General features: G+C 38.4%; 1 protein-coding gene across 3 annotated transcripts in view; it reads left to right on the top strand.

The window, feature by feature from the left end:
• The window catches only part of MAP3K20 (mitogen-activated protein kinase kinase kinase 20), a 187,435-nt gene that overhangs the window by 115,163 nt on the left and 53,732 nt on the right, over positions 1 to 18,540 (top strand). Inside the window, exon 12 of one of the 3 annotated variants that reach the window (XM_073646930.1) lies at positions 7,886 to 9,084. The exons of the other annotated variants lie outside the window; for them this stretch is intronic. Within the exon in view, the coding sequence (XP_073503031.1) occupies positions 7,886 to 8,215 (330 nt within the window). The 3' untranslated portion in view covers positions 8,216 to 9,084. Of the gene's footprint in view, positions 1 to 7,885; positions 9,085 to 18,540 lie in introns of those variants that run through there. 3 annotated transcript variants of the gene reach the window in all.

Here is an 18,540-nt window from a genome sequence, read left to right as displayed (position 1 = left end):
TTTCAGTCTCTGTCATTTTTAAGGGATTGTTCGACAATATGGGGGAGGTTTTTATTATCCAGATGCTTTCAGCTAATTCATTATTTGCGACTTTCTGAAATGTCACAGAATTTTTGTGCTGTGGTAGAGAAGTACAAAATCTGTCTTGTTTTTTTTTTTTTTTGCACAGTTGAATATGAACGTCCATCATTGTAAAGCCTAATTAATGGATCTTTTGACATTTTACTGTAAAAATGAACGAAAAGCAAATAAATATTTGCGCCAATTGATCAAAGAGAGTGCTACTTTTTGATGACTTTGGTGCAAAGTCCACCAGCACAAAAAGAGAGACGAGGTAGAAAAATGACTTGGAAAAAAAAAGTTGGGCAGTAGAATCGTAGGTACAGCTGTTTACACCAACATGGGAGACACCACATTTCATTGGCAGTCCTTCATGTATCAAGGTCTTAACCCGATAAGATGCCACTCGACCATAGCTGCCAATCATTCCACTGGTATCTCTTTTTATTAAACCACTCTGCAGATTTACTTTTTCTAGAAATACCTATCATGCCATGATTTTTCTGAACACTGAAATTGCGCTTGTATTTTGGCATCACAAAATCTATCAACTGTCGCTTAACTGAACAGATTGCGGAATGTTTAACAGATATCTTTGATATGATTCTGGGACGAATGAATCCTAATGAACTTACAGCACTTATACCAAAATTGAAGGGGAAAGCCAGTTGAAATGATTTGACACACTAGTAACGTGTTGCTACTGATTTTTTAGAACAAAGAATCTTTGAGTTTGTCTCATCATAGACCTTGGTGGCAGATCACTAGGATATGAATCTAGGAAACGCCACTGATATTTGTTTGGCAGGGATATCAGCCATTGAGACATAACCTTATAATCAATGGCGGTACAGGTAGCCTCATGAATTAAGCCAAGCAGAGCCAATTAGAAACTAGTTCCTCTGTCATTTTTTTATGTCAGAATAGTGGGTCCAACACCAAGTGAACTTTGTTAGTGATTTTGTTACCAGTGTTTATTGAGACCAATCTTTCAAACCTTTGTCGACACCGATGCTAAACTCTCCATGTAGTTCAGTTGATTTGAATCACTCTTTGCTTACAATCACCAATGCAATGTGATATCACTAGATATATCTATGACATATTAGAAGATAACTTATACACAATTTATCAAAATTGTTGTTAACCTTCTGGTAAAGTAAGAAAAACCCACAATGGTCACTGAAATAACTTGAAACTGGCAAAAGTAAGTTTCCATTGAAATGTACTGAATATCAACTTAAGAGAAAATTAGACATTGCTGGTTCAACAGAAAAAAAAAACTAATGAAAATGGCCTGGACAAAAATATCGGTACCCCTTCATAATTTGACCAAAGGCCATGAAACTATGGTGTGTCCTGTAGTTAGTATCACAATGGCCTACAAACTTGTAATCAGTCAGTCTGCCTATTTAAGGGTTGAAAAGTAGTCACTGTGCTGTTTGGTATCAGGGTGTGTAATACACTGAACATTGACTAAAAGCTAAAGAGAAAGTTGTTTTAGGAGACTAGAAAGGAAATTACAGACAGACATGTTAAAGGTGAAGGCTAACAGTATCTCCAAACCGCTTAATGTTCCTGTTACCATAGTTGCACATATTATTCGGGAGTTTAAGGTCTATGGGACTGTAGCCAAACTCCCTGGACGTGGCCAGAAGAGGACAATTGATGACAAATTGAAGAGATGGATAATATGAATGGTAACCAAAGAGACCAGAACAACTAAAGAGATTAGAGGTGAACTCCAAGCTGCACATACATAAGTGTCCGATCGCACCATCCATCGCCGTCTTGGCCAACGTGGACTTCATGGAAGAGGAGTAAACTACTGTTGAAAGCAAATCTTAAAAAAGCGAGACTAGAATTTCCCAAAATGCATATTGACAAGCTACAAAGCTTCTTAGAGAATGTTCTTTGGAGAGATTGGACAAAACTGGAGCTTTTTGGTGTCACATCAGCTCTATGTTCACAGATGCAAAAATGAAGCATACAAAGAAAAGTAGATTGTACCTACTGTGAAACATGAAGGAGACTCGGTTATGTCTTGTGGCTGCTTTGCTGCATCTGGCACAGGATGTCTTGAATCTGTGCAAGGTACAATGAAATATCAAGACTACCAAGGCATTCGGGAGCGAAATGTGCTGCCCGATATCAGAAAGCTTGGTCTGAGTCGCAGGACATGGGTCCTCCAACAGTATAATGGCCCAAAACAAAACTAAAAACAGCCAAGAAATGCCTAAGAGCACAGCATTGGACTATTCAGAGGTGGCTTCTGAGCCCTGATGTAAATCTTATTGAACATCTGTGGAAGGAGCTGAAACCTGCAGCCTGGAGAAGGCACCTTCACACTTGGAGCAGTCTGTTCACAAGGAGCAGGCCAAAATACCTGTGAACAGGGGTAGAAGTCTCATTTACAATTACAGAAATCATTTGTTTGCAGTGATTGCCTCAAAAGGTTGTGCAACAAAACATTAAGTTAAGGAAACCGTCATTTTTGTTCAGGCCATTTTTGCTGGTTTGTTTTTCAGGAATTTTCTGTTGAACCACAATTTAAAAGCAAAAAGTCTGATTTTGGTTAGATGATATTAAGTAAACTTAAATTTAAAATTAATTTTGTCAGTTTCAAGTTATTTCAATGACCATTGTGGGTTTTTCTTTCTTTAACAAAAGGGCACCAACAGTTTTGTCCATGTGTATAATTTGGACTTTCCTTTTAAGTGCCACTTCTTATTTTTGTAATCATTGCAAATTATTGGTTCTTCTGTAATAATAACCAGTATAATATAGTGGGTTACATATTCACTTGATCAAGAAAATAATGGAGCAATTAATCTATCAAATCAATAATTGCTTCGTCCCAGCTTCTCAAAGGTCTTCATAAATATTCGCTATTGTGCCTGTGCTGCATGAACTGCATGTTGTGCGTTTATTATATTCACACCAAAATGTAACGTATTAATATTTGTTCTAACATTTGTCACCTTTGTATTCGATAAGGTAATATTGTGTATAATTTCTTTGTATTTTTCTTTAGTTATTCAAAAAAATTTGTCCAAATAAATTTTTTCTTAATTGATTCTGACTTCTAAATTTATTTTGAACGAACACATTTACTTTGTATGAAATAAAATGTTACTGAGATTGTAGAACTTCAGAAAGGTAAAAACTAACAATATAATATACATATCATTAAAGGGGTTGTGTAGATAGGTGGTAATTTTCCAAGTTAGGAAAATTTCTTTCATCTTAATTATTAAATAAAAAAAATAAATTAAACCAGTAATAATCTCTAATAAAAGCAACATAATTTATCATCCATTCATTATTGACAGTTATAATATATCATATTTCAATTAAATTAGTATTTCACAACATGCCCATGGATTTTGCCTGTGTTTTGGAGACCTAATCTCTGTGTAAACAAACATATTTGTAGAAAGTTTATTCTAGAGACAAAAAAGAGGAAAGATAAACTCTCAGATACCAGTTTTTGTTTTTTATTTTACTGCTTTAAATTATTTCAGTCATATATGTCCCAAAAGGAATCGTGTGATGCCAGACACTTTGTAATCAATATACAACCAATATCCCTATCAGTCAGTAAATATGCTGAATGATATAAAGAGATTCTAGTTTAATATAAAATATAATGTTTTTTGAATCAATAAAGTTAAAAACGGGAAAAAATAAAAAGACAGGGAAAAACCTCCAAGAAAAGGGGAGACTCAGGCATAGTTTAAATATTAATTAATATGGTGACATATCCAAGTTTATACAATATATTAAATAGTAGTATGAGGTTGTCATTTAATAGGGGTTTATTAAATCATGTAGACTATGAATGCTACAATGATATATACAGAACAGACCAAAAGTTTGGACACACCTTCTCATTTAAAGATTTTTCTGTATTTTCCTGACTATGAAAATTGTACATTCACACTGAAGACATCAAAACTATGAATTAACACATGTGGAATTATATACTTAACAAAAAAGTGTGAAACAACTGAAAATATGTCTTATATTCTAGGTTCTTCAAAGTAGCCACCTTTTGCTTTGATGACTGCTTTGCACACTCTTGGCATTCTCTTGATGAGCTTCAAGAGGTAGTCACCGGAAATGGTTTTCACTTCACAGGTGTGCCCTGTCAGGTTTAATAAGTGGGATTTCTTGCCTTATAAATGGGGTTGGGACCATCAGTTGTGTTGTGCAGAAGTCTGGTGGATACACAGCTGATAGTCCTACTGAAAAGACTGTTAGAATTTGTATTATGGCAAGAAAAAAGCAGCTAAGTAAAGAAAAATGAGTGGCCATCATTACTTTAAGAAATGAAGGTCAGTCAGTGCGAAAAATTGGGAAAACTGTTAAAGTGTCCCCAAGTGGTACAAAGAAACTGGCTCACATGAGGACCGCCCCAGGAAAGGAAGACCAAGAGTCACCTCTGCTTCTGAGGATAAGTTTATCCGAGTCACCAGCCTCAGAAATCGCAGGTTAACAGCAGCTCAGATTAGAGACCAGGTCAATGCCACACAGAGTTCTAGCAGCAGACACATCTCAACAACAACTATTAAGAGGAGACTTTGTGCAGCAGGCCTTCATGGTAAAATAGCTGCTAGGAAACCACTGCTAAGGACAGGCAACAAGCAGAAGAGACTTGTTTGGGCTAAAGAACACAAGGAATGGACATTAGACCAGTGGAAATCTGCGCTTTGGTCTGATGAGTCCAAATTTGAGATCTTTGGTTCCAACCACCGTGTCTTTGTGCGACGCAGAAAAGGTGAACAGATGAACTCTACATGCCTGGTTCCCACCGTGAAGCATGGAGGAGGAGGTGTGATGGTGTGGGGGTGCTTTGATGCTGACACTGTTGGGGATTTATTCAAAATTGAAGACATACTGAACTAGCATGGCTACCACAGCATCTTGCAGTGGCATGCTATTCCATCCGGTTTGCATTTAGTTGGACCATCATTTATTTTTCAACAGGACAATGACCCCCAAACACACCTCCAGGTTGCGTAAGGGCTATTTGACCAAGAAGGAGAGTGATGGGGTGCTACGCCAGATGACTTGGCCTCCACAGTCACCAGACCTGAACCCAATCGAGATGGTTTGGGGTGAGCTGGACCGCAGAGTGAAGGCAAAAGGGCCAACAAGTGCTAAGCATGTCTGGGAACTCCTTCAAGATTGTTGGAAGAACATTTCCGGTGACTACCTCTTGAAGCTCATCAAGAGAATGCCAAGAGTGTGCAAAGCCGTCATCAAAGCAAAAGGTGGCCACTTTGTAGAACCTAGAATATAAGACATATTTTCAGTTGTTTCACACTTTTTTGTTAAGTATATAATTCCACATGTGTTAATTCATGGTTTTGATGCCTTCAGTGTGAATGTACAATTTTCATAGTCAAGAAAATACAGAAAAATCTTTAAATGAGAAGGTGTGTCCAAACTTTTGGTCTGTACTGTATATGTTCAAAGTGCAAGTGCAATACTCTTATATCTTTGATATAATCAAAGAGTAACAGAAGTCTAATCAAACAAATAGAAAACTCCATATTTAAACCATATTGATACTTGGACACAAGCTAGTGATAAAAAATAGAGATACAAGCATATCCTCAAATGATGAATTAGTATAAGGTGTGTTGCCAGGAATTCAAGGCACTAATATCTATAAAGGCATTGGTAAAGTGCAAGTGCAATCAAAATCAAGTCAGGGAAAAGTCCCACTACTTAAATGATATTAGTGCATAAGATTCACCAACTGAACAATAAAACATCATAGATAGCAGCATATCCACAGTGGTAAATAATAAAAGGTATATTACCTAAGATAGATAACCACCAGAGGAGAAGAAAGTGCAGGTGCACATATTGATTCAAGAAACATATTTTATATTAAGCTGCAATCTCTTTATATCCTTCAGCATATTGATTGACTGATAGAGATATTGGTTGAATATTTAAATTATTTCATTAATTTATTATTTTTTAATATCCATTTTATTTTTCCATGTATGGAGCTGTGTACGGGCTTCTCTTTTTTTGTGGGGCGTGCTGTCATGTCACTTATGTTGGTACCATTTTGTTGTACATGTGACTTTTTTTAAACATTTGATATTTATTTTTAAGGCAAGGTGACTGAAATATAATTCTTCATGGCGTTTACCATATAGGAAACCATTTATACTATGAAAGATTGCACTGTTATGGATTCAACAATACCCAATATGCCTGTTTTTTTATATTTTTTAATTTTTGGATTGAGAAAATTGTTTAAACTATTCGGTTTTTTACATTTTTTTAACATGTTTTTTCTCTCAATCTTTTAGCCCCCTTGAACCTGCAGCTGATAATTTTACAATATAATGCAAAACTTTACTATTGTGTTGATAATTTACCGCTCTTTAAAGCTCTTTAAAGCTTAGCTGCAGTCATGACTTCATAGGAGTACAAAGAAGGGGGAGATCGAACCACTTAGCAGCTGCTGTCATAGACTGACAGCGGCATGTAAGTGGTTAAAAAGCGTGGCTGGGATCTAGCTCTGGTCATTATTATTAGCAGCTTAATAAGATTTGTAATATAGTGTAATTATGAAATCTGCACCTTTCTTACGTTGTTGGTGCTAGTCCCTGGGTCACAGAACCTCCACTTTCACACTGGATTCAGCTCAGGAGAAGGCTTTCTCTCCTTTCTAATGTCAGCATGAGATCACTGATGTGATAAAGGGTCTGGCTTAATGGCTCAGTACATAAGCTAAGCCAGCCTCCTTCTCCAGCTGCTAAGTCATAGCTCCATCTATCATGTCAATAGTAATGTGCCGGCACAGGAATAGAGTAGGAAAATCTGTTCTTTTGACAGCACCAATACTTATTGTCCTTTGATCCTAGACAACTCTTTTAAATGTCCCAAATCATAAATCTAGAGCAGACCATAGACATACTAATAATTGCTAGGAAAAACAATGAACATTGCATGTATCTACATTCATATGAAGGTCAGGCCGCATAATTCACAACCAATGAAGGAGGGGTGTAAAGTCTGCCAGGAAAAATCCAATTTACTTATAGGGAATCTGTTAGCAGGTTTTTGCCATGTAATCTGAAGGCAGCTGGAGATAGAGGCTGAAACACAGAATTCAGGGATGTGTCACTTGTCAAAGTTCGTGATGTTGTTTAATAACTGTGAAAGATTTATCACTAGGAGATTAACAATGCTGAACTACATTAGTCCAGCAAAGCCCCCTCCTGTGATAAGCAGCTCACGGTCTATTTACTTTTTAACATAGAGAGCCTGGTGTGGGCGAGGTTAGCTTCCTCAGCTCTGCTTCATTCTAAATCTAAAAGCTCTGATTGTGTCAGAACGGCTGCACCCAGTAAACTAAGTGATACATCATTAGATTCAGCTTCCCTTTACTTACATTATGCTGCTCTCAGATGAGGTAGCAAAAACCTGCTGACAGATTCCCTTTAAACATTTGTATGGAACTGAAAATCCTTTTTGTTCTGGCTGATCAGAACTCTTGATGACCGAAGCTTTTACTCTATGATTATTACACTTTTTTTGCATTCTTATTATCAAAACTTTCCTTATTTTCTCTTCTTGGATATCTTCCCTAATAGTAAAAAAAAAGAATAATATAGAAACACAATCAAAGACCCAATGGGATATCTGCTGGTATCTTATATGTTTTGATTGACTAATCATTTAATTTTTCATCTACTGCCAATTAATCCAGATTATTTATGGCACCTCTGATTTATATTGATTTTAACTTTTCCTTTTTTCCTTCTGTCCTTTCCTTCTTCTTTTTTTTTAATAGCTTTTTTTTCCTCTTGCTCCGAGAATTTCTCAGAAGTGTTTCTTTGAATCTAAAACAGAGGAGTCAAACAGCGCAGAGATGTCATGTCAGATCACAGCCACCAGTAACGGGGAGGTAGATAACGTGAACAAAAGCCTACAGGCCATGATGAAGGGCTTCGGGAATATGTTCGACATGGGAGTTGTAGGACCTGTCCTGCATTCTGGAATGCAAATTAACATGCAAGCCAAGCAGAACTCCAGCAAAACCACCTCTGTCAGGAAAGGAAAGAAGATTAACACGGCCATCGGCTTCAATGATTTTGATTGGTCAGATGACAGTAGCGAATGAAAACACTGTTTCGAAAAATGAAGTCATATGTTGTTTTTGGAACTTTTCATAATGCGTGAATCACAAAGTCAACCAGTTTTGGCTTTTGTAATAAAAAAAAAAAAAAATTGCCTTTGTATACACACTTTTTTTTTTTAGGTCAGTTTTATGTGAGATGAATTTGTTCATACGTTGTTGTATTTGCTTTTATGTGGTGTAACTTGAAACATTGTCTTTTCTTAAGAAACAAGATATCATAAAAGTTGCGTAATTGTTTGTGATGCCAAAATCTTTAAAAAAAAATTGCGTATCTGTCGCCATTGCAGAGCTGGCAAGCACCTCAATGCTGGCGGCAGTTTAAATGAAGTTTGTGTACTTTAGTTTTGTTTGTTTTTTGCCAATATATTAACTTTTTGAGCCTGAATATTCTCCTGAAAACATATTATTTATTATAATGTGAGATCATGGCTCTACTAAACACTTCCTTTGAGGAATTTCATATTTATTGCTCTGTATGATCACAAATGGGTTTACTGTGACACGAGACGCATAGGGTTGTGTGGTGCCAAAATACAAATACATTCACACATGGCAGGTGATATTAGTAGCCTGAGAACTGTAAATATATTTCGCTGTTTTTATAGTAAGCCATAATGGTAAAGCCTTTTTTTTCAAAAGAGAAAGGACACAGAATTTGCTTGGATTTTTATTATTTCTCGTTTTCCTAAATTAAATTGACGTAGGAATAGGTCTACGGTTATGTCACTGTATTCTAATTACCATTAACAATTAAAAAAAACTTCTATCAGATTTGTGGTTGTGTTCTTTTTGAACTCAAAGATCTCAGGTCAAACTTTATTACCTAAAGGGGTTGGGAACTATTAATTTTATAATTAGAATTAGGCCCAGAAATTCACCTACCGGACCCCTACCCCTTCTGCACACTGTTGTCAATGTCAGAGGCAAGGAATATTACGTGGCCTCTAAAGCCGATCAGCTGACACTGATTGGCTGCAGCCTTGATGTGCCGTAAGAGAGACTAGTTCTTCTAGCTTGCACAGAATGTCAAAGCTGCAGCCGATCAGTGTCCATTGATTGGTTACAGCCACCAGCGGGGCACACAGTCAGCAGTGTGTAGGCGTGATGGGGTGCTATCTCTTTATACCAAACTGGGCTAAGTTTTAGTATAAAAATAGTACTGGACAACCCGTTAATAATACCAAAAATATGGTCAAGTTATTTAAACATTGTATAATTAAAAATTCTGTGACTTTCCAAATTGATTTTTAATTTAATTCTATAAAATTTCCAAGATCTCACTTTGAAATATTTGTGAGAGAGAGAATTTTCCAGTTTTAAAGTCCGGGTCCCCATTGTTTTCAATGGGGTTCAGGTTCTGGTTAAGGTTCGGGTACAGTTCTGGTACCGAATCGAACTTTGGAATAAAGCTCATGTCGGGTACCAGAACCCAAACTTCACCGGTTCACTCTCATCCCTAGTGTTTACTTTCGAAAGCTAAAAACTGTTTCAGAACTGATACCGTACTTCCCAGGTCCTAGAAGATTTCAGACTGAATACATTGTAGTAAACTCCCCAAAAATAGCAAAAAAAAAAAGTTAATTTGCTCCTGGAATGTGACAATGAAAAAAATCTGTTAACATTGAGGTCAAACCAGGTCTGATCTTTAAAGGGAATCTGTCACCAGGTTTTTGCTACCCTAATTGAGAGCACCATGATATAGGGGCAGAGACCCTGATTCTAGTGATGTATCACTTATTGAGCTGCTTGCTATCATTTTGATAAAATCACTGTTATCAGCTGCAGATCGACCAGTTCTCTGAGTGCTGAGCTGTGCAGAACCCTGCCCACAGCACTGAGTGGTGGCATTCTGCCTATGTACAGTGTACACAGAAAGCAGCCAATCGGTGGGGGTGGGGTTATACAGAGTTCATGAATATGGAGGACTACAAGGAAGCAGGTTTCTAGTCCTCTAGTGATAATCTAACAGTGATTTTATCAAAACTTCAGCAAGCTGCCCAGTAATTGACACATAGCTGGAATCAGGGTCTCTGTCTCTACATTATACTGCTGTCAGATTAGGTGGAAAAAAAATTGTGAAAAATTCTCTTTAAGGGGTGAATCACTAGCTGGAAATAGAGATATTAAAACATTTAGAAACATTGAAATTTAAAATGTTTAGAAGTTGCAGAATGTTTCATTAATCAGTGTTTAGTGATTAAGCTTCAATGTGATAAAATAAGAAACTAATAAGTGATAGCCGTACATGAGACTGAAACCAATTACTAGTGGATGATTGTAATTACACGGTGTAAGATGATGGGTTGAATCATTATTTCTTTTAAGTTTTGTCACACACACAGTCCCATTATCCAAATGAGAACCCGCTAGTGATCTGCTCAGCACCTAAGGGCTACAAGCACCTATACAGCCATACCACTACTTTCTTAAAGGGGCTGTCCAGTGGAAAAAAATGATCACGTATCCACAAGATAGGTGATAACTTGTTGATCAGTTGAGGTCCGACTGCTCAGATCCGCACTGATTGGCAGATTTGGGTAATCTTTATACTCATAAGAATGGAGCGGCAGTGTCACCTGTGCTTCATTCATTCCCTATGGGGCTGCCAAGCGCTGCACTCTGCTTATTCCAGCAGCTCCATAGAGAATAAATGGAGCAAAGATCAAGCATCTAACCTGCCGCAACACTTTGTAACAGGGATAAAAGTTCCCTGTTGGGTATAAAAAGTTTCCAATCTGCCGATTGATACAGGTCCAGCAGCCGGACCCCCACTAATCAGCAGATTATCACTGGACAACCCCTTTAATTAAAAACATGCTGATAGGTTGACTTTAAGTATATCTTCTAAATGGCCATCAAATAGGTTATTTGAAAACTCTGAATCTGTATGTTCTCATCAGGCCTATTGGTTCTTTAACCCCTTCCCAATAATTTAGATAACCAATGGCGCACCTTCATCATCTGGAAAAAAAAGTTCACTGTGTTTAAAACCTTTGTCCAATATAATCGCTATTCCGTGGAAGATTTGTCCTGAAGGAGTGTTTTCAGAAAAATCATTTGTACTTGACACGAGGGAGAAAATAAGAAATACACTAATGATGCGCACAGCTAAATAAAAACAACTTTTATTGGTGTACAAGCATAAAATTATATAAAAAACAACAGTTAGGTGCGAACATGGGCCAAGGTGAGATATACCTGCTATAGGCTTTTCCTGTGTCTATTTATTGTTGGATAACTGGATATATCGGGCTACAGCTATTTGAGATTACCATTAATTATTAGATTATTTGAGATTTATTACATTGGTTTACATAGTGCACCTTATAGTATCTTTCTGTAGCTCATCTCCAGTATGCCTTGGTGTCACTGGTGTGGGATATGGCATACCATTTCTTTATCCCTTAGGATTATTGGGGTATTATATGGTGTCCTCTATATGCATCATTCATTGCTTATATTAATTCTATGTATCATTGCTAGCAATATTTATAAAAAATGGTGTATTATTATGCTGTTATGTCTACCTTTTGGTATGTCACCTTGGCCCATGTTCGCACCTGACTAAGTGCGGCTCAAGTTGTTTTTCTTATATAATTTTATGCTTGTTCACCAATAAAAATTGTTTTTGTTTTGCATCATTAGCATATTTCTTTTTTTTTCTCCCTCGAGTCATATACTTTTTGATGCTCTTCGATGCACAATGCAGCACCCTGTCGTGGTTATTTAGCCTGTGCAGCCATTTTGGTATGTTTAATAATCATTTGTGCTTGGCACAGGGCCATTAAACATGTGATGGATAATAAGGACTGAAATGTGTTTGGTTCTTGCTGCACAATGATGGTTCACCACCAGACAATTTTTCAGTCATCCTAATGTATGTGGTCACCTTTAGGGCAGGTGCAGACAACAGTATTTTCGGTCTGAGTGCGATCCCCCCCCAAAAAAAAACCAACAGATCACAGTCGGACCAGTGTTTTTCTATGTAGCCATGCACATGTCCAATTTTTTCCTCGGACCGAATCTCCGACTGACATGATCGAGAGGATGGATCCATTTTTTTTTCTTGCATCATCTCCTGATCCGAGAGAATTGGATCATACTCTGATCAGAGTGTGATTAACATAATCGGCCTGATTCTCTCGGATGAGAGGAAATATGGTTGTGTGACCCTAGCCTTAGGCTCAGGTTATTTGCCAGCACGCACACATTTTGCCTGGCCTAAATGTGGCTGCGCATCAGCAGGGAATGCTACTGATGAACATTGCCCTGGCTGTGATAATGGTGGACAGTTAGTTTTGATCAGCTGTTGTATTTTACCTAATTTTATATTTCACAACTGAATACAGTTTATTTACAAATGCATTAAAGTTTTCTTCGGATTTGATTCTCTGTTGCCCATAAAAATAACCCTCCAACTATGGAACTCCATAGTCAGGTGGCCTGTATGATTGTAGTGCTTGAGTTGAGTTTCAGAACATTTATACTATGATCTGAGGGGTAACGTTTCTCCTTCTGGAGAGTGACAAGCCTGGCATGTCAGAGTGAAGAGACTTATAAGCCATGCATGCTCCTCTGGGAAATTAAATATGCAAATTGTCTCTTCAGAGAAGAAGAGGACTAGAACTCTAGAGCCACCTTTTGGAAGCAGCCATCCTAAAAGTCAATATCGACTCTTTAACAAGCCTTGCAATATGGCTTAGGATAAAAGCCAAATCAGAATCTCAATTTGCGGACACAGTGTTTTGGGGTTCTAGTCCTCTTCCTCTCTGGAGAGACAATTTGCAGATTTTATTTCCCAGAGGAGCATACATGGCTTATAAGTTTCCTCACTGTGACATAGCAGGCTTGGCTTGTCACTCACCACAAAGAGAAATGTTACCCCTTAGACCCCAGTCCAGAGCCTCTCACCTAGCCAAATCAGATCTCATACTTTGCACTGATGAGGGGCAACATCCCGAAACACTGTGTCTACAAATTGAGATTCTGATTTGGCTTTTATTCTAAGCCATATTGCACGACTCGTTAAAGAGTCGATATTGACTTTTAGGATTGCTGCTTCCAACAGGTGGCGCTATAGGGTTCTACTCTTCCTCTCTGAAGAGACAATTTGCATACCACATTTAAACATAATTCTACACATCCCTTTTCACATACTATAAAATAGTGTGACATTATGACCCCAAAGTTGAATAAAGCTGTTTCTAAAACAGCATTCAAGAACAGTAAATGTAGTAGTTTTTCCATTTAAAATGAGTAATAATATATTGGTAGATCCCCCCCCCTTTCAGAAGACCACCCCTTATCCAGTACTGATTTTCAGTATTACCATATATTCTGCATAATGGCCATCTTCTCGGGGGAAGACCACCCGTCCAGAAAACCACTTCTCTCTGCAATTTTTGGTGGTGGTCTCAACACTAATGTGTCACATCCACTGGGATTAGTGGCCATTACTGACTTAATAATTACTTATATGTTATAAATAATATTAACAATTTAACATTTTGCCTTGTACTTTGTTCGTTCTTCAAAAAAAAAGGGCATAACTTTCTTGTATAAAAAAAAAAAAAAATCCCAGAAAACAAAGAATCTTTTATAGCAAAGTTCTAAGCCCAGCAGCACCGGATCCTGTTTATTTTAAGCCCTTTCACATTTCTACACTAATAACATTCAACATTTTAGTCTAGTCTGCTTCACGGTAATTAAACGCCGCAGGTCCTGGCAATACAGATTACCCTTCTTTAATACATTCTTCAAGCAATTGTCTTGTATTGAGCCATCCGTGTTAGAATAGGATTCATCACCACTTTTCAATCCCCCGATCTGTCATGCTGTATTAAGAAGAATTACAGCATATTTAAGTATTGTATTTCTCTAATCAGGCAGTTTCAATGCTCTTAATGAATTTCTACTTTGCTTAAAATTGAAGAGAACATATTTATTCTGGTTGTATTAGGAATGGCAGATTATCCAATGGTTTCAGTATTAAAGAACAAAGCAATTTACTGTTATTAGACGGATTACTTTCTGCAGCGAGCAGCTAATCGCTCCTCATTAGAATCTATGTCAAACATACAGAACTTTGTAGCGAGTGGCAGTATAGAAGTAATTGCCTATTGCTCAGTGATCTTTGCTTTTTTTCTTCACAGTCTTAGTACACTAAAAAAAAATTCAACTAAAACTGCAGTTTAAGTGTACGGACACCTTGGACATGAAAAAGAAAATTGTCTTGACTTATAAAAGTTCCAGCTTTACTCATTCTCAGACCCTCTTATATAGAGTTTGCTCTTATTTTAGGCTTTCCTTGTGTGGTTGTGTCCTTCTCAGTAATACACACTGGATGTGAGTTATCTGTTCCAAAATGCTGCTGTCTTCACTAGCTCTCGTGTATCAAGACAGCTTCATTCCTGGACTGATTTCTCCTTGTACAACCCATGCGGATCTCCTCTCCCTTGTACTGATACACACTGATGCTGTGTGTGTGATTTTTAGGGAATTGCTTAATTTTACAAACTTTGTGCTTAAGTACATTTGGTTGGTTATCCAAAAGGTCAAAGACAGATTGAAGGGAAATAAATGCAGAATCAGACTACACAGACTCTGTTGACTGTTACCAAGAAGACACATAACCTGCATGGGAGTTGTAAAAACAAAATGGTAGGACATTTTTAATGAATACCAACTGCAAAGTGGCTTGATTTTTCATTTTTAAAGCAATGAGAGAATTTGATATACTGTTTGGAAAATTAGCCATAAAACCGCTCCTGGGGGGCCTTTAAATGGAATCTGCCAGCACATAATGACTGTTCAAACTAAGTCCTGCCGCTCAGTGCATCATGGTGGAGCCAATCATTTAAGTACACCTTCCCACCTGCTTGTTTTCCCTCTATCTCCATTCCCTCCCACCCTCTTCTTTGATTGACAGCTCTGACTTCATAGAACCAGAAAAAAAGTGGAAATAGATGGAAACCAAGCAGGTGGGAAGGTGTATTTAAGAGGGTTGTCCAGTACTTTATATTACCCCCCCCCCAATGTATCCCCCGGGGCCCCTAAGGGTTTTTGTAATTACCTTACATTGCAGATACTGCCTGTGAGTGGCGCTATCACTGGCCGCTCACAGGCATCACGTGACCCCCGGCTGCAGCCGGCTCTGACATACGCTGATGTCACAACAAATGCTGGTAGCAGCCGGGGGTCTTTGTCTTCCGCGTTCCAGGTGGATGCCAGGCTGTGGGCGGGGTTACCCCCCCCCGCGTCACACCCGGCATCCACCGCGCGCTCTGCCTCTCCCCATTCATTGAGAAAGCACGCGGTGGATGCTAGGTGTGATGCGGGGGGATAACCCCGCCCACAACCCAGCAGCCACCGCGGGGACCCCAGTGCTGAGTCACGCCTCACTTGTCGTGACGTCAGCACGGGGTCACGCGATGCCTGTGAGCGGCCACCGATAGCGCCTTTCACAGGCATTATCAGCAGCGTAAGCTAATTACAAAAAGTCTTAGGGGCCCCAGGGGGATACATGGGGGGGGGGGGGGTAATATAAAGTACTGTAGAACTTCCTTAAATGTTTGGCAACACCATGATGCACTGAACGCCTGTACTTGGTTTCAACAGTCATTCTGTGCTGACAGAGTTCTTTTAAGAAGACGTTTTATAAATATCAGCAAAGAGCTACCAAAAAGGTTGGTAGAATACTTCTGGTTACATTGGCTACCTGTCAATCTCCACATTGCTACCAATCCAAGATGGCTGAAATAAAGGCCATTGAGTATGTGGAATCTTCTCTTTCCTTGGTAACTCCTCTTAGCCAAGGATGGCCATGATGGATTACATGACATAATCTAGGGCTCCAGAGGAGTAAATTGATTGTACTAGAGCATCGACTCTTTCAGAGATATTGTCATGAATGTGCCGCATTCTGCTGGGACCTGTGGTGCATCTGAGATTAAAAGATTGCGACGGTTAGCTGAGCACAGGTCCTCTTTAAATCCACATGGCCATTCATGAGTTAACAGGTTTTTTTGTGGAATGGAAGGAGCTTAGAGTTCCTGGTGGTGTATTGGCTGTGCTGCTTATTGGAGCCACACCCTTCCATTATATAAACCTGTGTTTGGCTTCTCCCCATGTGAACAATAGACTCTTCATTTTGTTTCTGCCTTCATTGGAGAAAGTGTTCTGGAAAGTCGCTCTTATCATCTTGAGATTGTTGTATACGGTTTGTTTTGAATACCTCTACCTTCCCCTTTTGGCGTTCTTTCGTGTTGCTTTTCTGCCTCTTTACTGTATACCCATTTTCCCTTTGTATTTTATCCTGTGTGTCTGTTGTTTGATTGTGCCTTGGTTTACCCCATCTGTCCAGCCAGTGTTACTCTTTTATTCCTGCCCCTTTCCTCCATGGGAAGGGGATGGGAGTTGCGTTGCGTTGAATTTCGTAGGAGCACAGAGAGGCACGTGACCCAGGCATCTCCGCCTTCAGGGTTAACCCCCGGGGTTAGGGATAGATTAGGGCCTCATTAGATTAAAGTACAGTATAGAGCCCCTACTCCCTGACTTTCCTATGGTTACAGCATGACAGATATTAAGCATACTTGCCATTTCTCCTGAAACATCTGGAAGGCTTCATAAAAAAGGGATGCCTACCAGACCTCAAAAGAACTAGTAAATCTCTCAGGCACTTGCCGAAACTTCCAAAAAACTTAGAAAAAGCAGTGCTTTCTTGTGCATTAAACCGGGATGCCTCATTATCAGATGGAGCCATTGCACCCAAATGTACAAATCAGGAGATGGAAAATGGTGGTGTGCAATATCCTCCCAGACATCACCAAAGGTTGCCAAGTATGTTCTTAAGGCTGTTTCCAGCTGCCCTGCAAAATGTTTGTGGTGTCAGTTTCCCCTTAATAATTAGATATTAAAGTTATTACACTTATTAGAGGAAGATTAAATCCATTCTGTAGCCCACACAAAGCTCGGACCTCAACATAGTAAACGTCTAACATGGCAGTGGTGCCAGGCAGAGACAATGGCAAAGAAGCCTTGACTCCTTGGTCGATTGGTAAGTCATGGTGTATTTCTACTAAAGTAGCTGCATGACATCATGCTATTGTTTATTTTGCAGATTTACACACTAGAAATTAATTTCACTGCATCTTTATTTTTTCTTTAATTTGACAATTTTCAAACAACTCTGAATTCCCTGGAACTAAATAGAACATTTCTATAAAGCTTTGGTTTTCATTAATTCAAGCCTCACTGGCCATAGTCAAATAATATTAGCTTAATGATAACCATTAGAAGCCATAAAGGTGACCTCTGTGTTACATTTATGCTATTAGATGTCTACATGCAATTATAAGAGTGGGAATTCGGACGTGATACTGACTTTGAGCACAGGGCTTTTAGCATATCCTTCTACTTAAGCCATGCATATATGTATTTTTAACCACCGTTTAATGGAAATATAGAACTGCTGATAGGACTGACAGCGATCACAATTCTGCTTGCATTTTATTTTTTTTGAATGCATAATTGGATAATCATAGTAAAAAGCAATTCAGGAAGAATAACCGAGGACCTTAGTGCACCACGCACATGGGTAAATGTTGACCCCCAGCTGAGGACGTCAGGACAGCAGAGGATAATATATTTCACCAGTGAACTTTGGCCTTATCTGTCTCTTACCAATGAATTCACTTTTTTTTTTTCAGTTTTTCACTGACGTTTGCTTTGCGATCACATATTAAAGAAAATAAGCTAGAAAAAAAAAGTCCCAAGGACATTTTGATTTATACATATGTCAGCAAATGTATTACTTCAGAGCAGATCATTTAAATACAGATTGCGTTAATGGAAAATGTTGCCAAAATAAATTGTTCTTTAGCTGTATGTATCAACTAGATGGGCTCAGAAGGAATGGTGGTCACCGGGCATAGTGGGGGCTAAAAGGGTTCACATGCTGTTTCCTTGACCAAAGTGATTGAACCTCAATTTATTAGTGTCTGATGCCATTGTGAGGACATAATGTATTCAAGCCGTTTATGCAAATGGTCAATCTGATTCCACACATGTGATATTACTATCAGGCATTATGGAAAATGGAATGTATGGAAGAAGAGTATCAGCCTCGATAAATGAAGTCATCATTCGCTCGATATGGAAATAATCTGGCTACTATGTGATCGCTTCCAAAGTGGTTAACCACATCTACCTTCTAGATTAAAGAAAAATATCACTTTTGGTTAAGTGGCATGATTCAATTTTATCCAAATGCAGGTTTGGGGCTCTCTACGAAATATACATTGCTCAGA

Source organism: Phyllobates terribilis, unplaced genomic scaffold (genome assembly GCF_046119375.1).
Source record: "Phyllobates terribilis strain yellow unplaced genomic scaffold, ASM4611937v1 Scaffold_9__5_contigs__length_417890890, whole genome shotgun sequence".
NCBI lineage: Eukaryota > Metazoa > Chordata > Amphibia > Anura > Dendrobatidae > Phyllobates > Phyllobates terribilis.
Note: the sequence above shows the minus strand (reverse complement) of the source record. Positions and strands in the feature narration are given on the sequence as shown.